At 34.8% G+C, this 26,435-nt stretch overlaps 2 protein-coding genes across 10 annotated transcripts in view; one reads left to right on the top strand and one right to left on the bottom strand.

Annotated features, from left to right (window-relative positions):
• The window catches only part of Usf, a 61,635-nt gene extending 53,201 nt beyond the window's left edge, over positions 1 to 8,434 (top strand). Inside the window, exon 5 of the mRNA XM_067779821.1 lies at positions 8,092 to 8,434. Coding sequence (XP_067635922.1) covers positions 8,092 to 8,308 — 217 coding nt within the window. The 3' untranslated portion in view covers positions 8,309 to 8,434. The remainder of the gene's footprint in view (positions 1 to 8,091) is intronic.
• Positions 1 to 26,435, bottom strand: part of LOC137248865 (serine-rich adhesin for platelets-like) — a 124,195-nt gene that overhangs the window by 17,659 nt on the left and 80,101 nt on the right. For all 9 annotated transcript variants that reach the window (XM_067779809.1, XM_067779806.1, XM_067779807.1 and 6 more), the window contains one exon: positions 21,067 to 25,714. In XM_067779809.1, coding sequence (XP_067635910.1) covers positions 21,067 to 25,714 — 4,648 coding nt within the window. The remainder of the gene's footprint in view (positions 1 to 21,066; positions 25,715 to 26,435) is intronic.

Here is a 26,435-nt window from a genome sequence, read left to right as displayed (position 1 = left end):
AGTTGTTGTAAAGTTTTTCCCAATTACCTTCTTTTTGCATATTTTAATCTTTTACACATTGCATACTTCGTATGCAATTATGTGTTAAAGCTATGCTTGGTACGGCGGTTTCCAAAGAAACTTTGGTTTTGTTGCTGTTTTTGTTCTATTTATAGAACTACAACGAATTAACCAATTTTGTCTGTTTGTATGATTTAATAATCGGGGATTGCCCGTATTGCTTTTTTTTTAAATGTATGAAAACATTTATTTGAAGCAATTTTTCAATTTATTTAATAATTTGGGAAAAATTTAAACAACGTGACATCAGGACGGACAAGGCGACAGCTGTTTCGATTATACCTTATAAATCTCTTCAAAGCCTTTTCTCCCGGGAGTGGGAGTCGAACCCGCACTCCTACGATAGTTGAGATGGTTATAAACGCATTCAGCTACGTCATGCCTTAGTTGTTGTAAAGTTTTTCCCAATTACCTTCTTTTTGCATATTTTAATCTTTTACACATTGCATACTTCGTATGCAATTATGTGTTAAAGCTATGCTTGGTACGTCGGTTTTCAATGCGTTTATAACCATCTCAACTATCGTAGGAGTGCGGGTTCGACTCCCACTCCCGGGAGAAAAGGCTTTGAAGAGATTTACAAGGTATATTCGAAACAGCTGTCGCCTTGTCCGTCCTGATGTCACGTTGTTTAAATTTTTCCCAAATTATTAAATAAATTATAAAATTAAAAAATTGGTTCAAATAAATGTTTTCATACATTTAAAAAAAAAAGGGCAATACGGGGCAATCCCCGATTATTAAATCATACAAACAGACAAAATTGGTTAATTCGTTGTAGTTCTATAAATAGAACAAAAACAGCAACAAAACCAAAGTTTCTTTGAAAACCGCCGTACCAAGCATAGCTTTAACACATAATTGCATACGAAGAGATTTACAAGGTATAATCGAAACAGCTGTCGCCTTGTCCGTCCTGATGTCACGTTGTTTAAATTTTTCCCAAATTATTAAATAAATTATAAAATTAAAAAATTGGTTCAAATAAATGTTTTCATACATTTAAAAAAAAAAGCAATACGGGCAATCCCCGATTATTAAATCATACAAACAGACTTGAACTTTTACGGAGGATTAGTGTTTTTGAAGTGAATTTTGATATGATATATTTTGAACCAAAATAGAGCGATCTTACACTCAGTGTTCCTGAATGAGCTAACTGCAAAGCCAATAACTAGGAATAACGTAGTCCCTGATGCATTCAAAACTTGTGTTTTGGAGCTGGCTCAATAGACGTGGAAGCACGTTTCGAAAATTGGTTTCTGAGAATGGCAAAGTGAATACATTTTCATGCAGTATATTTAAAAGAAATAAAAGAATAGCAAATAAAGAAATAAGGTTCTAGTTTGCCAATTTGTAAAAGAAATGAATTGCGGTCCCTCGTATATCCGCAATAAAAGTCTGTCGAATAGCAGAATCGCTGATAAGCAAAATGAAATTTTTAATTTTTGAAATCAAAGAAAAAACTTCAATGAATTTTGTAACTGAAGCTATAAAAACGTTTTCGAAAAAAATTTATTTAAACAACTTTCGTAAATTAAATTCATCTGTTTTTAAGAACAAAATTGCCTCAATTTTGTAATGCATCCCAAACTCAAAAAGGTTTTTGAAAAAAATGAATTAAACATTTTATTTAGAGTTTTCCGCAGTTTTTTGAGTATGCATTTTCGTAGCCCAATCAATTTTAGGTTAACAACGTAAAATTTATAGGTCACTCAAAATTCGTGTTGATTGAACCAATTTTCCACACTTTGTATAGAGAAGAATCTAAAACAGCCCTCGGAACTGTCAAAAATTAATTAGAAATTTGAAAGATCTATAACTTGTACTTTGTTAGACTAAAATGGGTTGGGCTACAAAACTGCATACTCAAAAAAATTCCGAAGACTACAAAAAAGTTTCGAATTTGCGTAGATTTTCCTCGAATTTTTTCGAAAACATCTTTGAGCTTCGTTTCAGCTACAAAATTTATATAAGTTTTTTTCTTAAAATATCGAAAATAAAAAAATTATAAATTACCACTTATATTTTTCTATTGGCTGCTGTATGTATCGTTCTTAAATAAACGAAAATTTTTTAAATAATAAAATTTTCAAATATTTCATATTTTGATACTAAAAATTTCTGACAAATTTCTAATTTCTAATGCACGCGCAGTTTACGAATTTGTTAAGCGTTTATTTATTTTATTAATATTTTTGTTTTATTTATTTGTATGGTCTTATTTATGTAAACTAAGGTTTATATATCTACAGTATTAATTTTTTTTTTGATTTCAAAAATTTATAATTTAACAATAGTTAGTTTTTATATTTCTTTTTTTTTCAAATATAGCCTTTATTTTTAGATAATCCATTTTTTATAATCTCGATTTTCTTTTTTCATTCTACATTTTTTTTATTTTACTGCAGTTTTGGCAAAACCTGCCTGCTCTTTGGGTTTCTTTTTTGTGTTTTTGCATGTCTTATTTAACATTTATTTACATAATTTTTTATTTACATATTTTAATTTGTTGAATGTGCAACCATTTTTTGTAACTATTTTTTTTTTTCTTTTTAATTTAATATTAATTACTTTTTATTTTTTATTTGTTTTAAATCTAGAAATCATTTCATAATTATTAAAATGAAAATTAAAGTATTTAATACCGTATTCAAATTGCTTGGCATTTTGTTCAAATTTTTGCACAATTTTATTTAACTAAAACCAAAATAAATAAAAAAAATCTGTTTCGCTTGAGGACCTGAAGTCGTACATCATAAGTAAACTTAAATCTGAAAATGTGACTATTCGTAAATTTAATTTTAATTATCCTAGAGACATTTCGTCATTTAGGATTGACGTATCAGCGCAACATTTTGAAACAATTTTGAATAAATCATTTTGGCCACCCGAAGCCTTTGTGCGTGAATTCGAGCATAGACGCAATGTTAATATTCGTAATCTTGCTACCGTTCCTCATAACAATAATGCTGCAAAAAACTAAATATTAAATCTGTCCTTAATATATTTTATCAAAATGTAAGAGGCCTAAACACGAAACTAACTGAACTATACTTGAGATAATTTAACTGTAATTACAATATCATCGCTTTTATTGAAACTTGGTTAAAGCCTCATATTTTTAATTCGGAGATTCTTTGCAATGATTACCAAATATATAGCAATGAGCGCTTGAACAGAGTTGGAGGTGGAGTTTTGCTCGCGGTACATTCTTCTATACCTTCCGCTGAGGTAAATTTACCTGTTATTGAAGCTACGGAATTTAAGTGCATTAGAACCCAGCTGGGAATAGGTTTTACCTATATTGCCATTTGCTATATCCCACCATCTTCAGATCCCTCCGTGTATATGAACCATATTTCATTACTGACGTATTATTCAACGTTGAAGCCTATTGACTCGATAATTGCCTTGGGTGACTTTAATCTTCCGCACGTATCATGGACCACATCCCACCATGGTATTGCACCGGTTTCTTCAAAATTGTCCAGCATCGACTTTTTAGCTGAAATAACTGAACTTTGCCTAAGACAGATAGATAAATATAGTTCCAAACATATTCGGGAGGTTACTTGATCTGGTATTTGTTGATGATACATCAAAATCCATTCTTAGGAGGGGTGAACGTCTTACTGTACCTGAGGACCCTTACCATCCTTCGCTGGAAATAGTTTACGAATTGGAAGAAAGTTCTCGGAGTTGCACTACCACAGAAAGCGACTCTAGTTTTAGATTCGAATTCGCGAAGGCTAATTTTAATAAACTCAACCAAATTTTATCTACAATAGTTTGGCCCAAATACGGTGCAGATATTGACAAAAACGTTTCTGACTTCAATGCCATCATTCACGCTATTCTGGAAAGACATGTACCTAAGCGTAAACGTGTTTCCACTGAACTAATCCAAATATGGTACACCAAAGAACTGAAATATTTAAAAAAACAAAAAAAAAACGCGTTCCTTCAAGCTGTACAAGAAGACGGGTTCATACTCCGACTACTTGAAGTACTCTATATTGCGTCATAAATATTTTGAATTAAATAAAAAGTGTTACAATACCTATCTCTGTGCGATGAAAAAGAAAATAACTTGCAATCCGAAAGCTTTCTATGATTTCGTGAACTCTAAACGTAGGGTTAAAGGCTTTCCTTCTGATATAAAATACCGTGATGATTTCTCTAGCGACGATCAAGATATTCCTAACTTATTTGCACAATTCTTCAAATCTAACTATTCCGTTGAATTTATTTCTTTGTCTAGCGAATACCCGTATCAACTTAACTCACTTAACGCAATTAATATTCCATCAATATCTCCAGAAGAGGTTCTTACATATTTAACTTCTTTGAAGGAATCTTATAAATACGGTCCTGACCTAATTCCCACATGTTTTCTCAAAAAATGCGCAGAACACATTTATTGATTTAGTTATTCAACATGTCCCTAAAACATGGAGTTTTTCCTTCTGCTTGGAAGGAATCTTTTCTAATACCCCTCCACAAAAACGGCAGTAGGTCATGTGTAGAAAATTATCGAGGAATTGCAAAATTGTCTGCCATACCAAAGGTATTTGAAGCCATTGTTACCAATCAGCTAACATTTTCCATTTCTGCATTGATTGCAGACTCTCAACATGGATTATGTAAAGGCAAATCTACCATTACCAACCTACTTTAATTCACAACTCATATTTCTAATGGATTTAGAGAAAAGCTTCACATCGATGTTATTTACACTGATTTCAGTAAAGCATTTGACAAAGTTTCCCATTCATTGCTTATCCACAAGCTGGATCGACTTGGCTTCCAACCTGGGCTCACTCAGTGGCTATCTTCGTATCTCTGCGGTAGAACGCAACAAGTAATTTTTAAAAATACTCTTTCAGATGTGATTAATGTTCCCTCTGGCGTCCCACAGGGCAGTCATCTCGGTCCGATTCTGTTCTTGCTATTTATTAATTATATCTGTACCATAATAAAATATTCCAAAATTTTAATGTATGCTGATGATTTGAAACTTTTTAGGTCCTATGCGTATATTGAAGAACGTCCCTTGCTTCAGGTGGATTTAAACTACTTAGTTGCTTGGTGCAACGCCAATTCAATGCCGCTGAACATCAATAAATGTAAGTTCATGTGCCTCTCTCAGAGATCGTTGCCAGCAGCCTCTTACGTAATTGATAATTTTTGTCTTATATCAGTAAATTATTTTATTGACTTGGGAGTCACCATGGATGCTAAACTTAGTTTCAACTTTAATATTGTGACTACTGCCAATAAGGCTAGAGGTGTTCTATAATTCGTGAAGAGATGGTCTAAAGAATTTAGTGACCCTTATGTAACCAAAGCCCTTTTTACCACATTAGTTAGACCGATACTAGAATACGGATCAGTAGTCTGGAATCCGCGATATCAAGTTCATGCAGATAGGCTTGAGTCAATACAGAAGCAATTTTTACTTTTTTCTTTAAGGAATTTTCATTGGGACTCTGTATATAATCTTCCACCTTATACTAGTCGGTTAAAGCTTATCAATCTTCCAACTCTCGCTAGTCGTAGAGAAATGCTAGGCGTATTATTTATGGCTAAACTACTGAATGGACTAATTTCTAGCCCATTTCTTTTGAACGAAGTAAACTTCAATGTCCCATCACGAGCGTCAAGACATTACAAACCTCTTCTTTTGAGGCAGTGCAGAACTAATTTCGAATTAAATGAACCTTTCCGGTGTTTGTGTCATGATTTTAACTCGCATTCGAATTCATTTGATATAACGGATGCTGACATCAGGACGGACAAGGCGAATGCGTTTAAACCCATCTCAACTATCGTAGGAGTGCGGGTTCGACTCCCACTCCCTAAATAGAACAAAAACAGCAACAAAACCAAAGTTTCTTTGAAAACCGCCGTACCAAGCATAGCTTTAACACATAATTGCATACGAAGTATGCAATATGTAAAATACTAAAATATGCAAAAAGAAGGTAATTGGGAAAAACTTTACAACAACTAAGGCATGACGTAGCTGAATGCGTTTATAACCATCTCAACTATCGTAGGAGTGCGGGTTCGACTCCCACGCCCGGAAGAAAAGGCTTTGAAGAGATTTACAAGGCATAATCGAAACAGCTGTCGCCTTGTCCGTCCTGATGTCACGTTGTTTAAATTTTTCCCAAATTATTAAATAAATTATAAAATTAAAAAATTGCTTCAAATAAATGTTTTCATACATTTAAAAAAAAGCAATACGGGCAATCCCCGATTATTAAATCATACAAAAAGACAAAATTGGTTAATTCGTTGTAGTTCTATAAATAGAACAAAAACAGCAACAAAACCAAAGTTTCTTTGAAAACCGCCGTACCAAGCATAGCTTTAACACATAATTGCATACGAAGTATGCAATGTGTAAAAGATTAAAATATGCAAAAAGAAGGTAATTGGGAAAAACTTTACAACAACTAAGGCATGACGTAGCTGAATGCGTTTATAACCATCTCAACTATCGTAGGAGTGCGGGTTCGACTCCCACTCCCGGGAGAAAAGGCTTTGAAGAGATTTACAAGGTATAATCGAAACAGCTGTCGCCTTGTCCGTCCTGATGTCACGTTGTTTAAATTTTTCCCAAATTATTAAATAATTTAGAAAGTTCTTATATTTTAACAATTATTGATAGATTTTCACGTTGTCCTGAAGCTTATCCACTTAAAGAGATTTCAACAAATACTATAGTAAAAACTTTTATTCAAAATTATATACCACGAGTTGGTATACAATTAAATATTACAGTAGATCAAGGTTCACAATTCACTTTAAAATTTTTTACGGAATTAACTAAACTTTTAGGTTCTCATAAAATTCATACATCTCCTTACCATCCCCAAGCAAGTGGCATGATAGAGAGATTTCTTCGAACTTTAAAAGCAGCAATTATAGCATCAAACGACTCGGTTCATTGGTCTGACATTTTACCATTCATTCTACTTGGTTTACGAACTTCTATAAAGAAGATTTAAAATGTTCATCTGCTGAACTTGTTTATGGCCAACACTTAGAATACCTGGTGAATTAATTATTTCAAATAGTAATAAAGAACATGATTTTTCTAATGACGCTCTTCATAAAATAAGAGAATATTTTTCGCTTGTTCGTTCTAAAGTTTTTCATCATAACAAAGAAAACTTTTTCGTTCCTAAAAAATTAGAAAATTGTGAGTATGTTTTTGTTAAAGTTCTTCGTAAATCTAATTTAGAATCACCTTATGAAGGACCTTTTAAAGTTATATCTAAGAAACATAAAACATTTACAATTCAATACAAAAATACTATTAAAAAGATTTCAATTGATTTACTTAAACCAGCAAACATACTTATTAACACTAATTTAAATACAAATACAAATACATTAAACAACAAAAAACAAAAAAAGGTTACATTTAATATTAATTAATAATTTGTTTGTTTTAAATTTTCTTGGAGGGGGAGTAAATATAGTGTTAACTACTTTGTATTCTTTACTTTAATTTTTAAAATAATTTTTAATTGAGTTTTCGTGTTAACTTAAAATTTTTGAATAACTTCTAATTATCTAATTAGTTGGAAAATATTTAAACTCAAAAATAAATAAAAATAAATTTTATATTTCAAACCGAAAATAAAAGAGTTTTTTAAATATCAACCTGAATGTTGATATAGATATACAGCGATAAATGGCTATAGTTCAAAACAAGAAATTTTAAGCAACTCGGCCTTTTTCATCTAAGCTAGATTTCGCTGTTGAAATTCAAACACTATCGACGGCACTATTCCTTTGATTTCCTTTTGCTTCCATTCCCATCCTTTCCTTTTCTTTCTTTTTTTTTACTTCCCTTATTTTTTTCCGTTCCTTCCCTTTCCTTTACTTTCCATTCGTTTGCTTTCCTTTTTTTGTTTTCTTTCCATTTCCTTTCCCTTCCCTTTTTTTACCGTTATTCTATTTTATTTTATCCTAATTTGTTTTATTTTATTTTAGTTTATTTTTTTTTTGCAGCCGCCGTGGTGTGATGGTAACGTGCTCCGCCTACCGCACCGAAGTAGCTGTGTTCAGGGCAAAGCAACATCAAAATTTCAGAAACAGGTTTTTTCAAATAGAAGAAAATTTTTCTAAAAGCGGTCGCCCCGCCCCTCGGCAGTGTTTGGGAAGCACTCCGTTCGGAATCGGTCTTAAACAAGTAGGTCCCATCCTACCCATTTGTAGGAAAAACTGAAAAGGAGCACGACGCAAATTGGATGAGAAGCTCGGCCCAACATCTCTTCAAAGGTTATCGCGCCTTACAATTTTTTTACATAATTTTTTTTTTTATTAAAAATAAAATTGGTATTTTACTTTGTCTTATTTTAATTCATTTTATTGTGTTCTATTTTAGTTATTGATGTTGAGAAGAAAAAAAGAGATCATATGTATATGATCCTGTTTTGCTAATCAAATAGATATTGTGGCGAATTTTACCATCTCTAAGTGATACTCACATCACTAAGCGGTTATTAAATAAAGGCACGACAACAATAAAGCAAGCTGCCACTCGTATGTACGTAAACAAAGCAATCATCATACACACATACATACAAGGCAGCGGAGAGCTACTCACAAACGCATGTCAGCATCAGCCGAAGTGGTACTCACACATACACACGCATCCGGCTACAAACTACAAATATACATGTATATGCTGGTAACCAAGCATGAAGTTCAAGAAATTACTAGATCTTAGGAGAAATGGGTGAAAGAGGAAACCGAGAGTATAAAAACAGATCAAGCTGAGTAGTAAGCAAGCAGATTGATTTAAACACGCAATTAGTTGTGAAGTAAGAGTTATTGTGAAGTACTCTCAAAGTAGTATATTATTATTATTGATAGGTCTGGAAGCACTGCGACCTTTGTGCAGATCTATTGTGCAAGACCTTTCAGCCTAATTTTGTATCTGGAGGCTTTTGATGTATCTAAGTACCTCTTCAGGCTTTTTACTCCATATCACATAGGGATTTAGAGTCCCACCACCTAGATGAGATAATCTCTGCCTAGCTAGACCGACGTATTCGCAGAGAATGTGAACCGGCGTTTCATTATCCAGCTCACAGAAACGACACATTTTGGTATCAGATAGATTTAATTTACTTAGGTGATATCGTAGACCGCAGTGTCTCGTATAGTACCCAGTAAGAGTTCTTGGATTCTCCCTGCTTAGGTTAATGAGTTTGGCTGATACTTTCGTTGCCGGAAGTATAAACAGTTTGGCCTGCCTTTGTCCTGGGTAATCAATACAGTGACGTCTGAACTGTTTAGTTTCCCAGTCACTTATAGCTTCCCTGGTGTGTGCTTTTGTAAGTCCACAAAAGGGCTCTGGGCCATAGAATGCTGATGTAGCATCCTGCTTTGCTAGGTAATCTGCATGTTCATTACCTTCATGTCCCTGATGTCCGGGAACCCATCCTAACAAAACCTTGTTTTTGGTTTCCAGGGAATCAAGGGTTTCAGTGCATTCATCCACTAGCTTAGATGAAACTGTGTAGGATTGCAAGGCACGCAGTGCCGCCTGGCTGTCCGACATAATGTAGATGCTCTTCGATGTTGAGCCTCTCCGCAGACATTCTCTACCACAGACTTCTATTGAATGAATTTCTGCCTGAAATATGGTGGGGTAGCATCCCATTGGTATCGATTTTTTGAAGTTTGGCCTGACAGCTCCCGTTCTTCCGTCATCGAATTTCGATCCATCCGTGAGCCAGACCTCTAAGTCAGGGTCGTTATAAGGATTCCCTATTTCCCAGTGGGTCCTGTCCACAGTGGACACTTCAAAGTTCCGGGAGATTCTGAGCTTAGGGGACATTACGTCACGCAGTTGTAATGAGGGATTTCCTATGAATTTTATTATTACTTTCATATGCCCTATCATATTTCCTCTCATCAACTCAGAAATATTTGGAAGCCTTAGTGCACCTAGTATTGCCTCTTTCTCTATCAGAATAGGGAAGGGAGGTATTCCCACTAAAGCAAAGTGCGTCAGCAGGGGCGGTTCTCATCGCACCCATTATGCCAACGCAAACTAGTCGATGCAGTTTGCTTAGTTTAGCCGTTGCCGTTCTTTGCGTGGCCTTTTGCCACCAAACTAGGGAAGCATAGGTGACTATTGGCCTTACAACAGTATTAAATGTCCAATATACCATTTTTGGACATATAAACCCCTTTTTTTGTTCGTAGAACGAGTACAGGCGAAGAAAGCTCTTGTTGCCTTGTTTAGGATAGCATCCAAATGATCATTCCACGTGAGGGTTCTATGCAATGTGACCCCTAGATATTTGTATTTTTGTTAGGATTTATAGACAATCCTTTGGTATCGCACCACGTCTCTATGATGCAAAGGGCTTGTTGCATGCGATCTGATATTGTATCTTCGTGCATCCCTGTGATGCAAATAACTAGGTCATATGCATATCCTTGTGTGTCAAATCCCTTGGTTTTCATTAACTGAAGGAGGTCATCTATGACCAGGGTCCACAGGAGAGGGGAGAGCACACCACCTTGTGGGCATCCTCTTGTGGCCGCAATTGATTCAGTTGTCCCTAAATCCCTAAGTCCCTCACAGTTCCAAATGGATTTTTCTACTATTTAACATGGACAGCACCCACCGTATTATTATATGGCTTATGTCCCTTTCAATCATAGCTTGTTCGACATCAAAGTAGTCTAATAAAGACCATTTTGCATCATTGAATATTGGAGTTATTTATTCAACAGTTTAGCGATTCGAACGTTAGCAGAAGGCTTGGAATAAGTGGAATTTCCCAAAATTCGTTACAATATTAATTTATTATGCTTTTCATCAAAATGAAATAGTGTATTAAGTTTGTCACGAATCTAAGGACTTATAGGATGATCAGTATGACGAGCTGAGTTGATTTAGCCATGCCCGCCTATCTGTATGTCCATTTGAATGCAAACTAGTCCTTCAATTTTTGAGATATCTAGATGAAATTGGTGAACGGGTGTATTTGGGTGTCTGATTAATCATTTTTCGGAACCGACCGGATGGGACAACTATAGTATATATGGCGTATTCCATCCCATTTCGACCAATTTTGAACCCGACCCCTTTAGAATTGGCTGAAAGTTTTTCTTCTTTTTCTAGCTTACGAAAGACGTTTTTCAGAATTTTTTCAAATTTTTTCATCCAACTCAAAAAAAGTTATGAATTTAAAAAAAAACGCCGTTTTTGTTTTCAAAATGCTATAACTTTTTCAAAAACTGATCGTTTGGGATCTTTTTTTTTTAAATTTGTTTTTAAATGTACTTTTCGGAAAAAATACAAACAAATGTTTAAAGTTTTTTTTTTAATTTTTCAGTTTTTCGAGATTTTTTTTTCTCATAAAAAACTTCAATCAATTCTGCAATCATCCCCACTAATCCCGGAGTGGGCCGACTTTTTTTTATTTAATTGAAAAAAAAAAATTTTTTTTTATCAATTTTATTTATATAACAAAAAAATGTAAGAAAAAGATTTTTAAGTATTCTTTTTATTTATTATTTTTATTATTTTTAGAAAACTTATGTACATGTTTACTGTGTCAGTCATTAATCCTGGTTATTTATATCGTAGATTACCATAATATATAAAGAAAAGAATACTTAAAAATCATTTTCTTACATGTTTTTGTTATATAAATAAAATTGATAAAAAAAAATTTTTATTTTTGAAATTTTTTTTCAATTAAATAAAAAAATTATCTTCTGATTATTTTCGGCCTTAGATTTATAAATTTTAAATATTTAACGAGATCCAGGCCATATACATATATATTCAGATTAAAACCCGAATAGATTTTATATATATGTATATATTTTAAATTTTATTTAGTCGATATTTCGACCTCAATCTGAGGTCATTCTCAAGACTGTAAAAAACAAACATGAAACATTAAAATCATAAATAATATAAAAACCTATTTATAAACTTACACTCTTGGGTGTAGCTTGTCGACTAATTTTACAATATTAAACATAAGTACAAGAAGGCAATAGAACCGAAAAAGTAAACATCCAAAAAATATACAGTAATGGTAAACAAATTTTTACACAAACAGCAATACATTAAACTAACTAAATAATAGGCGAAACTCTCATAGTGCTCTCCTGTTGCTCCTGTTGATCAGTTGGCGGTATGCCGACGCGCATTTTTCCGTATCTGCTTTGTAGTTCATTCGTTTCTCTCTCGGTTCGTTAATAATAAACAACATCTCAAGTGTGTATCTTTTGTTGTAATGCTTCTCCTGTTGCATTATTGCTACGTTCTCAAAATCTGGAGTGTGCCCGGTTTCTCTGCAATGCTGACTTAAAGCTGTTTTGTTTTCATTAGGGTGGTCGCGATTTTTTAAATTTGATTTATGGGCGGAAATCCTTGTTTTTAATCTGGACTTAGTTGTACCAACATATACCTTCGGGCATACGTAGGACCCGTCATTTTTGCAAGGAATCCGGTATATAACGTCCGATTTGTCATATTTTTCTATTTTGCTTTTTGTATTACTGAATATTTTCTGGACGGTATTATTATAAGTAAATGCTATTTTAAATCTCTCACGGTCATACATTTTGGAATATTTCATTCTATTTGATAGCCCCGGAACATGCGTGGATGTCTTATATATTTTATTAGTTTTATCATTAAAGGTTTGATTGGTGTTAGCTTTTGTAAAATAGTCGTGAATATAGCCTCTTATTAGACCTAAAGGAAAATCGTTGTCTTTCAGAATTTTCGTAATGATTTCTATATTTTTTCCATGGTATATCGTATCACTGATTGATAAAACTCTCTTGATAAAGTTTTTGGCTGTGTTGACTATGGTTGATTTGTCGTGCTTTGAATAAAAATTTATCAATCTGCCCGATGCAGTGGGTCTTTTGTACCAATCAAAGGATAACTTATTATGCTTTCTTACTACCAGCGTATCTAGATATGGTAGTAATCCATCTTTTTCAATTTCAAATGTAAATTTGATAGTTCTATTGTAGCTGTTTAATAGATTTATCATGTCTTCCACTGAATTCGTTTTCACAATGGCAAACAGATCGTCAACATATTTTGTTAGCAAACGGGGCTTTTGAGACGCATCATGTAGGAATAGAACGTAGAACTGAGATCCTGAACAATATTTTAACTGGAGCTATGCAAGCATTGACGTATGAGAAGAGGATCCAAATACAACTGAGGAATAAGTGGTATGACCGTGAGCTAAGGGAACTGCACAAAAGAAAAATTGAATTCTATAATACTGCTAGAAATACTGGCAACTGGGTGGATTATAATGGCATAAAAAAAAGATATAAAAAAACTGTTATGTATAAAAAGAAGAAATATATGGAAGATAAAGTGCTCGATAGTGCAGGAGACATGAAGCGGATGTGGAAGTCTTTAAAACATCTTGCTGAGCTCACCGATGACAGAAAGGTCGTTAGCAAAATAGTAATTAACGGTGAATGCCTCGAGAAGGAATACGATATAGCCAATGCCCTAAATACATTTTTTATACAGAGCATAGCTGAAATTAATGATAGCATTGAAATAATTCCGATTGCGGCAGAAACAAGTGTAAATAATGCAATTGAAACTTTTCAATTCACCGACGTAGAGTTAGATGATATAATGAACATTTCTAAATCTTTTAGAAACAAATATGGTGGAAAAAAGCTTTTGTCGGAGGGGGTATTTAAAGATGCCATGATTTACATTGCTCACTTCTACAAAGATATAATAAATGAATCAATAAACAGTAGCATTGTTCCAAATTGCTGGAAAGTATCAACTATAGTACCTGCGGAAAAAGTCAAAAATACAGTAAGGCCAGAGGAACTGCGCCCAATTAATACGCTACCCGCAGATGAAAAAATTATGGAAACGGTGGTTAAAAATCAATTAGTGGCATATCTAGATAAATACCAAATTATTATACCTGAACAATCTGGGTTTAGGAAAAGCCATTCTTGCGAAACCGCACTGAATATGGTTATTGCGGAATGGAAAGAGGATATAACTGATAAGAAAGTTGTGATCTCAGTCTTTTTAGACTTAAAACGTGCTTTTGAAACTGTGGATAGAGAGGAACTGCTGAATGTTATGTTTAATAATGGGATAAGAGGAAAATCCTTGGAATGGTTCAGAAGCTATTTGAGTAATAGAAAACAGAAGACGATAATTGGAAGTGCAGTTTCACCGGTTGCTGATGTACATATTGGGCTACCGCAAGGTTCAGTATTGGCACCGCTATTGTTTACAATATATATTAACGATATTAAAGAATGCTTGAAATATTGCAATATTCGACTATTTGCGGATGATGCATTGATAACCATTAGTGAAAGAAGTGAGGGCTTTGCGGTATCGAAAATGCAAGAAGACTTAGACTCCCTTTACAAATGGCTATGCCATAGAAAGTTGAAAGTGAACGTGGATAAAACCAAAAGTATGATATTTTGCAAAAATCAAAGCATTATGGGTGCCAATACCCTTAGCAATATTACTCTGAAGATAAGAAATGTTGAAATTCAGCAAGTAGACAAGATCAAATATCTAGGAGTCTGGATCGACAAAAACCTTAGATTTGGAGAACACATAAATTATTTAGAAAACAAAATTGCAAAAAAAATTGGTTTTATGTACAGAACTTGTAAATACATTAGTCAACGACACAAATTATTAGTGTATCGATCAATTATTGAACCGCACTTTATCTATTGTCCAACAATCCTGCTATTAGCAAATGACACACAAATAAAAAAACTGCAGATACAACAAAACAAGGCAATGCGATTAATTTTAAAATGTTCGCTTAGAACACCAAAAACTACAATGCTAAATATGTTAAACTGGCTCAGTGTAAAACAGTCGATATATTATTTCACATTGAAATTTATACATCATATGAAATTAGGAATAACACCGAATTATCTGAACGGGAGAATACATTTTAATCATGAAATACATAACTATGGAACTAGAAGCAGCGGAAATATAAGACTGCCTAGAGTAAGAACGGAGTTCGCGAAGAAGACTTTAGAATATATAGGTTATAAAATGTACAATGAATTACCAAATGCGATAAAAGACTGTGAAAATATTAATAAGTTTAAAGCAAAATTATTTTTATACTGTAAGTCATTAAGCATGTAATGTATACAATTTATTTATATATATATATATATATATATTTTTTTTTTTTTACCTTGAACTAGGTCTTAAAGACCGTAAATAAATAAATTATTATTATTATTATATCCTCTTCAAATTTTGTTAGCAATTCCTCCATTACTATGTCTGCTATGACCGGCGATGCCGGTGACCCCATCGGCATTCCTACACGCTGTTCATATATTTTATTGTTGACTTTAAAATACCTATTTTCTTTAATACAAAAACGCACGACTCCCAAGAACAGTTCTTTGGTCAGAGTTGTATGGGGTTCTATCAATCTATCCGGGTTTTAATCTGAATATATATGTATATGGCCTCGAGCTCGTTAAATATTTAAAATTTTTAAATAAAAAAATATAAAAAAAAAATCGGCCCACTCCGGGATTAGTGGGGATGATTGCAGAATTGATTGAAGTTTTTTATGAGAAAAAAAAAAATGGCGAAATTCGAAAAATCTCGAAAAACTGAAAAATTAAAAAAAAAACTTTAACAATTTTTTTGTATTTTTTCCGAAAAGTACATTTAAAAACAAATTTAAAAAAAAATCCCAAACGGTCAATTTTTGAAAAAGTTATAGCATTTTGAAAACAAAAACGGTGTTTTTTTAAAAATTCATAACTTTTTTTGAGTTGGATGAAAAAATTTGAAAAAATTCTGAAAAACGTCTTTCGTAAGCTAGAAAAAGAAGAAAAACTTTCAGCCAATTCTAAAGGGGTCGGGTTCAAAATTGGTCGAAATGGGATGGAATACCCCATATATATCCCCCATACGACCGATTGTTCAGATAAGAGGGTTTTCGTAATTTCTTCTTTATTTAACAGCTAGAAGCTTGAAATTTCACAGGGTGCTTACACAGAAGGCGTACATTGTTGTCTGCAACAAAAACGAATGAATACACCAACATGAATATTTTCCTTTTTATTGTTAACACTTTGAATATCAGTAAACAAAATTACACATTTACACATAAGGTCTGCTGGTTTTCTTAACACAATAACATCAAACACAAGTAACGTCCAAAGTGTGCGTGACAACAGTCTCATAGCTACCCAAATGTTTCGTTTTTATACTCAGCTGAGCAAAGCTCACAAATTGTAATGCATAAACTAATCGAGGTAAATATAGACTTACATATATCAATATGTTCAGAATGAAAAGGGAAGTTCATTTAGTAATGTCCGTCCGTCCGTCTGTGAACGCGATAACTTGAGTGAGTGTTGAGATATATTATTGTCTGGAAAAAATTACCGAAATCGGTGAAGGACCACGCCCACTTTTATATAAAACATTTTTAAAGAGATCTTAAACGATTATAATAGGCAATATCTTTACGAAACAAATATTTTTATCAACACATCTAAAATGTATTTATAACAAGAAAACTAATAAATAAAAAATATTTCGCAGATGGGCTCCGACCACTATTGGTCAAGTATTTTCTCGGGAGACATAACTCAAAGACCAGTTGCGATGTCTTAACACACATTTGTATTATGATTCCAAATATTTCTGCCGAAGATAGACGAAATCGAATAAGGACCATGCCCATTTTTATGTATATATGAGCATGCTATCACCACACTATGGCGGCCGCTCATCTATGGCATTATAAATGGTTTAATTGACTGTTCTGCTTTGCTTGAGCACATGTCCTAAATATAATACTTCTTTTTATTACCCTTTTCATGTGGTTTCTGTTGGATTTAGTTCCCATTATTTTGCCCCTAACAATATTGTGACGAATATTAGTATCACTAATTAAATAAAGGCACAACAACAATAAAGCATTCTACATAAACACATTAATCATCATGTACACACATACATACAAAGCATCAGATACTCACAAACGCATGTAGTCATCAGCCGAAATAGTACTCACATATACACACGCATATGGTTATAAACTACAAGTATACCTGTATATAGCTGGTAACCAAGCATGAAGTTCGAGAAATTACTATACCTTAGTAGGGGTATGCGAATGAAGCAGCGGAGAGCATAAAAGCAGCACAAGGTGAGTAGTCAGGAATCAGTTTGATTTAAGCACGCTATTGGTTGTGGAGTATAGGTGTTATTGTGAAGTACGCTCAAAGTAGTCTAATAAAGACCATTTTGAATTATTGAATATTAGGGTTATTTATTCAACAGTTTAGCGATTCGAACGTTTGCAGAAGGTTGGAAATAAGCGGAATTTTCCTAAATGAGCTTAATAATATCTACCAAAAACTAGATCTTGACTTTGCAATGCCACAAACTCTGTTCGCCGCTACGGTTACTTCATTTTATATCGTCGCCAGACCGCTAGCCAGAAGCATGAATGTGCAATTTTTCCGATTTTGTGTTAGATGCCTCTTTGGATTACCCTTTAGATTCTCTAGGTTCTACTTAAATCTAGAGCTTCCTACGTACATGGAAACCCCAATAATTTGCAATGCCATTTTCACTAATGTACAATTCAATCACAAAAGGTTGAGCCATGTTCGTATGTTCCATCGTTCGGGTATACGTACCTGGTATTCTTCAAAAAAAATTACACCTATGAAGAATTTTTAATAGCTCAATATCCTAAAAAAAAATAGTTGTTGAAATGAAGGCAACCTGGTTTATTCGAAGCCGTTGCCTCCTCCCGAATCAAAACTAAAATACTTGGAAAAATTGTGTGAAAAACTGGTTATACCATTTTTCTTATAAAAATCTTGACGGCAACGCTTTTCCCGAACCCAACATTTCAGAACATTCTGATTCTGATGAGAATAAGAACTAGTTCTATGTTTGCAATAATATCTTAAAAAAACAAATTAGTGTATATGAAATTGAATTGAATGTGTAACTTTTTTCATTTACACACATACTTTCGATAAGTCAAAGCCGCGGATGTTTTCCGAAGTACTGTGATGCTCCGAATCCCAATCCGCCAACGGAATTGGCCTAGCAGGTCTTGGCTTGGCCCTAACGTTATTTAAAAATCAATCTGTAGTTATTTTTTTACATCTTTTAAGGTTAAGGCCATACCATAACCAGTTGGGCCAATTCTTATAGCTTATTCGGATTCAGTGCATCAAAATGCATAGAAAGCATGAGCAGATTAACCTGATCCGACTACTTTTAATTTTTTTGTATAGATGTGTCAACAAAAAATATATCAGCTTTTTAAATTTTTGTTGTGCCAGAAAAATTAATATGCTAAATCTCGGAGAATAGAATAATATATAAGTACATTTTTACACTAGAAACTAATTCTTCTAATTTTGAGAGAGCAATCAACTTTGAAACTCGATTTCCTAACATTTTCATTTTGGCACATTTATGCTTGTTAAACTAACTTTTGATGAGTCTAAAAAATTTTTTTATAAATATGAATTTTAATGCTTCGTATTTAGATTTTTTAAATTATTCAAAAGATCATCCTAATTTGTTTGCTCCCGTTTTTAGTAAAAGGAAAACAGTTCGTTGGTTTCCTAAAATTTATTTGTCTACTATAGAATTTTAACTGGTCACTCATATGTGAAAAACCATATCTACACAAAATTAGAGTTTTTATTTTTCCTTATTGTAGGTGTGGTTTGATTACGTCATCAATACTTTCGTTTGTCGTTTTTTATACTCAGTGTGCTTTGCACACAGAGTATATTAACTTTGATTGGATAACGGTTGGTTGTACAGTAGGCCGGATCGATTTGTGGGGAGGCAAAAAAATCGTCCATTGCTCTGTGAAAATCATATTCTAGGGATCAAAATAAACTTTGCCGAAGGAACCATACCTCTAAAACGAATTCTGATGTCCCCCCTTTGGGTCGTAGGGGCAAATTTGGAAAAATCCCACTTTGAAATGCCTATGTTTTTTCTTTTTGGAGTTTATTTTTCTCTTTAGAAATTTATTTAGTCAGAACATATGTAAATGAAAAAATGAATTTAACTTAGTAATAGAAAAGAAATTAAAAAAAATATTAGAAATTAGCGTTTTTACAACCCCCTTTTAAAACCAAGGCATCACTGTGATGCATTTGCATGTCGTAAACATAGTTGTGTGGGGTTTTTATTCAACCGTTTTAAAAAATGAAGGTATCACTGTGACACAATTGCAGATCGTAAAATTGCTTGTGTTGTTTTTTTTAAGGCACCACAAGACACAGCAGTTAGAATTGAAATTGCCCCTACCCAAAAGTTCGACCCAAAGGGGGGACATCAGAATTCGTTTTAGAGGTATGGTTCCTTCGGCAAAGTTTCTTATTTTGATCCCTAGAATACGATTTTCACAGAGCAATGAGCGATTTTTAAATCGACCCGCCCTATTGTACAGGTATAAAGGAATCGAGATAGATATAGACTTCCATATATCAAAATCATCAGTATCGAAAAAAAATTTGATTGAGCCATGTCCGTCCGTCCGTCTGTCCGTTAATACGATAACTTGAGTAAATATTGAGATATCTTCACCAAATTTGGTACACGAGCTTATCTGGACCAAGAATAGATTGGTATTGAAAATGAGCGAAATCGGATGATAACCACGCCCACTTTTTATATTGGAAAACACAAAAACCCTGATTATTTGGTAAATAAAGCACCTAGAATGTTGAAATTTGACGTGTGGACTGATATTGAGACTCTTGATAGAAATAAGAAAAAAAATTTTTAAATGGGCGTGGCACCGCCCACTTGTGATAAAATCAATTTAACAAATATTATTAATCATAAATCAAAAATGGTTAAACCTATCGTAACTAAATTCGGTAGAGAGGTTGCCTTTACTATAAGGAATCCTTTGAAGAAAAATTAACGAAATCGGTTAAGGACCACGCCCACTTTTATATAAAAGATTTTTAAAAGGGTTGTGGACGAATAAAATAAGCTATATCTTTGCAAAAAAGAGCTTTATATCAATGGTATTTCATTTCCCAAGTGGATTTATAACAATAAATAGGAAAAACTTCAAATTTAAAAAAATGGGCGTGGCACCGCCCCTTTTATGACTAAGCAATTTTCTATGTTTCGGGAGTCATAACTCGAAGAAAAATGAACGGATCGTAATTAAATTGGGTACACAAATTTTCCCCATAGCAGGAAATATTTCTAGAAAAAATGGACGAGATCGATTAAAGACCATGCCCACTTTTATATAAAAGATTTTTAAAAGGGTCGTAGACGAAAATAATAAGCTATATCTTAGCGAAAAAGAGCTTTGTATCAATAGAATTTTACTTTGTAAATTGAATTATAACATTAAATTGGAAAACACTACAATTTTTGAAAATGGGTGTGGCACCGCCCCGACTAAGCTATTTTCTATGTTTCGGGAGCCATAATTCGAAGAAAAATTAACATAACGTAATATTTTTCTTATAGCAGAAAATATTTCTAGTAAAAATGGATGGGATCGGTTAAAGACCACGGCAACTTAGAAATAAAACAAGTTTAAAAGGGTCGTAGACTAGAATAATAAGCTATAACTTAGCAAAAAATAGTTTCGAATCAATGACATTTACTGTAATAGGAAATGGGGAGACATTTTTCTTTTAAACGGGCGGTGCCACGTTCAATGTTCGGTTACACCCGAACTCAGACACCTTTACTTGTTTTTAATTAGGTTAAACTTCTTTTAATGATGTTTTTGTTAATATGAATTTTGCCAAAGTTACTCCGTTAATTAACTAAGCTCCAAAAAATCACCCTATAAAGTGACAAGCTTTTATTGCAATGCGATGAAAATTTTGGCAGATTATTAAAAACTTACAAACAAGGACATTCGTTTTTATACATAAGGTTGTATATTTACTTACCGGCACCAATGAATTCCACAATGATCTCATTATGTTGTAATGCGCTGTGCGCACTTGACATTGTTGGCGGTATGAAATGTATATCAAATTCTTTACGTTGAATATTCACCACAACAGCTGGTGATGGATTTGGCGATCGTTGGGCAGGTGGCGAACTACCTGATGCATCAAATGAATTGGTATTATTATTGCTACTACTACTGCGACTGCGCGAAGCACTATTTCTGTTGCTATTTTGATGATAGTGAGAGTGTTTTTGTTGGTGTTGATTATGTTGATGCTGTGAATGATATTGATTATGATAATGGTTCTGTTGTTGTGGCTGGTAGTGATTTGACGTATCTCGTGTATATGATGATTGTGAGCGATGTTCGCTACGCTGAGTAGACGGTTCGTAGGCATTCCCATAAGAAGTACTTCTGTATTGTTGCTGTTGTTGATGTTTATGCCGAAATGGACGTTGCTGCTGCTGTTGTTGTTGTTGGTGTTGTTGTTGTGGCAGCGATGGTGGCTGCATTGGTTGTGGATGCTGATGCTCGGCAGCGGCACGCGCTGCTGCAATAATTGCTGTTTCAATTTCATTGCATGTCTCCAACTGTTGCAGTTGTGGCGTTTCACTGTTTCTTCGCGACTGTTGTTGAGAATGTTCAGCATCAGTTGTTCCTAACGCATGCTCTTCGTTGAAATTTTCATTGTAGTTTGCGCTGTTCTCCGTATCGGAGAACTTACTGACTCCTTTTTCGTTAACTGCACTAACGTTCTGTTGGCTTACATCTTCTTTTATTATTAATTGTTTTGATTTTATGTTCCCTTGTCTAGAAAATGATGGTAGCGTTTCACTATCCACGTATGCTGTGCTAGATGAATTGAAAAACACTTGGTTGGTTGAAGCAGCTGTGTCTCTTGACTCAGTAGCTGTATTAGCATTATTAGATGACAGCTGCTGATGTAAATGTTGTTCTTGCAGCGGTGCTTCTTCATACTCAATAGTATGATCATCTGCATACTCCTCCTCAGCGAGATTGTCATCGAAGAATTTCAGTTCGTCTTCGTCAAAGTCACCGAATGTAAATTCAATGCTGCTATCGCCAGAGTGATCGTCATTCAATATTATGACTGCTGGTCGATTAGGAACTAAAGAATTACTTGTAGTACCTGTTCCAATTGAGGCAGCATGACTTTTGCTGCAGCTACTTGTTTGCTGTCGGTGTGTTTTGCCTAAAGTTGGCGTGGTCATAAGCTTTTCGCTACCGGCACCGAAAGCTTGCTGTGATTGTTTAGTTTTGCTATCCGAAACAATTGCATCCATGGACGACGTTTGTGTTTGTGTGGCGGTACTTGATTTTTGTGCAATATTTGTAAGTTGCTCACCACTAATTGCTAAAGCTAAGGCTGTTTCAGCAGCCAATAGTTGATGTGCAGCTTTGTCTTTCTTAGCCTTTCGATTGTGATTCATAGAATCAGGAACCCTTGAAGACGAAGTTGTTATTGTTGCTGAATGTGCAACTGCATTAGTTGGTAATTGAACAGGAGCGAATAAAGCTGTTGGTGATTTTTCTTTGGACTTGCGCGCTGCTGTTCCTACTGATGGAGGCGATACAATAGCAATTGTTGTTGAGTTAACAGCTGACGTATTTGCAGCAACGCTTAAAGGTAGTGGGAGTGCAGCTGCAGTTGCCATTGAACAATGTGTGCTTGAGGTAGTTATTGGCTCAGTTGGATTTGGTAATTGCGAAACATGTGCCGCTTTTGTTGACGCATCTGGCGTGCTTATTGGCGCTGTGGCTGTTTGCTGAGATCCCACGACATTTTTGTTAGTTGGTAACTGCTTGGCAGCAGCAGCAAAATTAAATTTCCCTGAATTCCCGGTATTTGCTGCCAATGTGGAACTAGCTATGGTTGGAGTTATTAAAATACTGCTACTTGCAACGAAAGTTGGGCCAGCTGCAGCGGTGGGTGGTATAACAGCCGCCGTTGCAGTTGCTGAAATATTCGTGGTGCTGTGACGTTTTACAGTTTTCTCCAATGCTGGATATTGCTGATCAAGATTACTGCTATTGTAACTGTAACTATCATGTTCGACACTTTTTGACTTTTGCAGCGTTTGTTGTTGTTGCTGCTGCTGTTGATGTGGCTGTGGTTGATACTGCGGCAGACGTGTTGTAGTGTTGCTATTAATGGCGGGGTCGATTTGACTGACATCTTGGACGTTGTGGTTACTTACAATAGCAGCGGGCATATTAAAAACTTCGACTGTTGTTATGGCTACTTTTTCCACACTTGCTGGCCCTGCAGCGTTTACAGTGCTAGCTGCTGAATTTACTAGTACCGGTGGAGCTACTAAGCTCTGAGAATAGGAAATAATTTTTACCGAACCAACAGCTGTTCCCGGCGCTGATGTGGAAGAAGTTGCTACCGTTTTGGTGACATCAGTAATCGTTGCATTTATTGTATTAGTTGCAACTAATTCAGGAAAATCGGGCTTATTGGCTTGCTTCTTGGTTTTATTAACTTTAGCTGTAAGATTCGTCGATGAGGTATGAGATGATGCAGTGCTATTAGCGTTCGATACTGGGCGGCTTGCAATTTCCGGATTGTTTGCTTGCTGCTGCTGCTGTTGTTGTGATTGTGGTTCAGAAGCGCTTGTCGAGGAAACATTTAAGGCTACACTCCCATTTGCTGTTGTGTTGCTGGTACTGTCTTTGTTGACGGCCGCATCATTAATGGGCCAACGATCAACAGCTGCTGATGCGGCAATATGTGCATAGGAAATAGGTGCAGATCCAGGAGATCCACTGCTTGTTGAACTTTTTGGTGTGTCAGGTGTTGTTGTGGTGGATGAGGCGGGTTTATGTCGTTGTTGTTGTTGCTGTTTGCTTTTAGTCGTTGATGATGCTGTTGATTCTATAGGCAAGGAATGCACCGAATCGATATCACTTGAATCGGATTTTTCCGAAGGTGGCACTGAGGAAGTTGATTTGCGACGTGATTTGTTTGTTGAGCCGGAACTCGTATTGTGAGCATTTGTATGCTGATGCTTATTTTGATGTTGATGTTGTTGTTGTTGATTTTGATGCTGTTGCTGTTGTTGATGGTATTGGCTTTGCTGTTGATGGCCATATTGTTGATGCGAGTGGTTATTATTAGTATTGTAGTTGTTGCTGTAATTGGAATTATAATTATTATGATAATCCAGACGTCCGCCATCGCCGCTGTTATTGTTACAGCTACTGTTATTGCCATAGTTATTGTTAAATCCATGCGCATTATTGTTGTAGTGCTTGTAGCGTGTCTGTTGCTGATTACCATATGCTGACCCATTATTATTGTTACCTTTCTGTGTGTTTAAACCTGAATTGTGGCCACGTTGAAAACCACCTGTCATGCCCGAGTTATTCCCGTTGTTGTTGTTGTTGTTGTAATTGTAGCTATTATTATAATTCGAGCCTGATGTAAAATGGGCCTCATCAATAAATGCACGCTGCTTCTTTAGCTTCTTTTTCTTAGTGACAACATGAAATTCGGCCGTCTCAGAAATAAGTGTATTCATGGATAGTAGATCGATTGCAGAAATCACCGGTGTACTATTACCATGAAGATCCAGATTTGTTGTAGAAATTGATGATGTGGTTTTTAAAGGAGTCACAGTTGTTTGCATTGTATTCTCGGACTTTTTTCGTTTCTCAAACTTTTCAGTTTTTTCAAACTTTTCCTGTGGTTTTTCTTGCTTATCTATTTTATCAAGTTTTTCGTTTTTTTCGTGCCTTTCTGATTTCGTATTACCACATTCCACCTTATTGCTTACCACCAACTTATCATGTCTGTCGCTGTCCTTTTCTTTCTCCTTCTCTTTGTTGGTACCTTTTTCCTTTTCAACATCGCGTTCCCTATCTTTTTCTTTCTCTTTATCCTTGCTCTTCTTCTCCTTCTTTTCTTTTACTTTCTCTTCAGTGCTATTTACAAGCGAAACACTCCCTACTACACCTTCGCTGTCGTCAGTGCCCAGATATTGTAGCTCCTCGGTTCCCCATGAACGTCGCTCTCCTTTGCAATTATTCATTGTTGTTGTTGATGATGCTGCTGTAGACACAACATTTATTTGTTTACCACCACTACTTGCGGTCGTAGCTGCCGTTTCCTTGCTGCCACCATCAAAGTTCTTATTTATGTCAGCTGTAGATGCAGAATTATTTTTCGATCCTTTGCTGCCACTGCCGCCACCGTGGCCTTTACCACGCATTGTTACATTATTACTCTCTGTAGTTGCAGCTGATTGTTTTAGTTCACCCACATCAATTTTGGCACAACTACGTAGCTCTTCTAGTGAATTGCTCTTCTTCATCTTATTCTGTTTCACCTTTTCCTTTTTGCGTTCCTTCTTTTTGTAATTTTCCGAAAATTTATTACTGCCCCCACCGCTACTCTGCTTGGTCTCTTCTTCTGTGTTCTCAATAAATTTCACCAACACTTCAACTGGATCTTTACCACGATATCCAGCCTCGTTCTCTACATCGACGGGTATGGTATTATCCTTTTGTGGTTTCTTTTTAGCTTTGGCCTTCGCCTGCGATTGGCCTGCACTAGAAATAATATTGTTGCCACTATGCTGTTGACGTTCACAATCATTGCCGTTCTCATCGGTCTGACGCTGGTGAGATAATAATAAATACTAGTGATTTTTTAAGAATTTATACATTCATAATGTATGTATGTGTATTAGGGTGGGTCAAATTTATTGTTGAAAAGGCACATCCAGTTTCTGAATCTATGGATCATACTGAGTAATATTGTCCATGGGACCATAGGTCTGAAATGAATTTCGAGCCTCCCTAATTTTGTTTGAAAATTTTATATCCCAATCCGAATAGCGGCTCTCACTAATAAAATACATGAAAATAAATGTCAAATTCGGATTCAGATTGGGATATAAAATTTTCTAACAAAATTAGGGAGGCTCGAAGTTCATTTCAGACCTATGGTCCCATGGACAATATTACTCAGTATGATCCATAGATTCAGAAACTGGATGTGCACCTGAAGTCTTTTTCCCCATTTTCCCATACAATTTGAGCCGCCCTAATGTGTATGCTAATAGATTGTAAAATAAGTGTCAGCTGAAAAATCACGTTGATTTATCACTCATGGCCGTTTTCATACAGATAATATTTACTAATAGAAGAAGTAAATCTACTTTTTGATTAATTTCCTAAAAATTGTACAGGGTCGGCTTCGGATTGGCAACACCATTTGTGTAAATGTTTTTATTTTTTCTTTTATAAAACAACACATTTAAAAAATTTATTCGATCTAGATTCGTTAGCTTTCTAGCGTTAGTGATCGTGGTCTTTTAAATACATTTTTGTATGAAA

The sequence above is a fragment of the Eurosta solidaginis genome, chromosome 4, assembly GCF_040869045.1.
Source record: "Eurosta solidaginis isolate ZX-2024a chromosome 4, ASM4086904v1, whole genome shotgun sequence".
Lineage (NCBI taxonomy): Eukaryota > Metazoa > Arthropoda > Insecta > Diptera > Tephritidae > Eurosta > Eurosta solidaginis.
The sequence above is the reverse complement of the archived record's forward strand: the minus strand, read 5'-3'. Positions and strand labels throughout refer to the sequence as shown.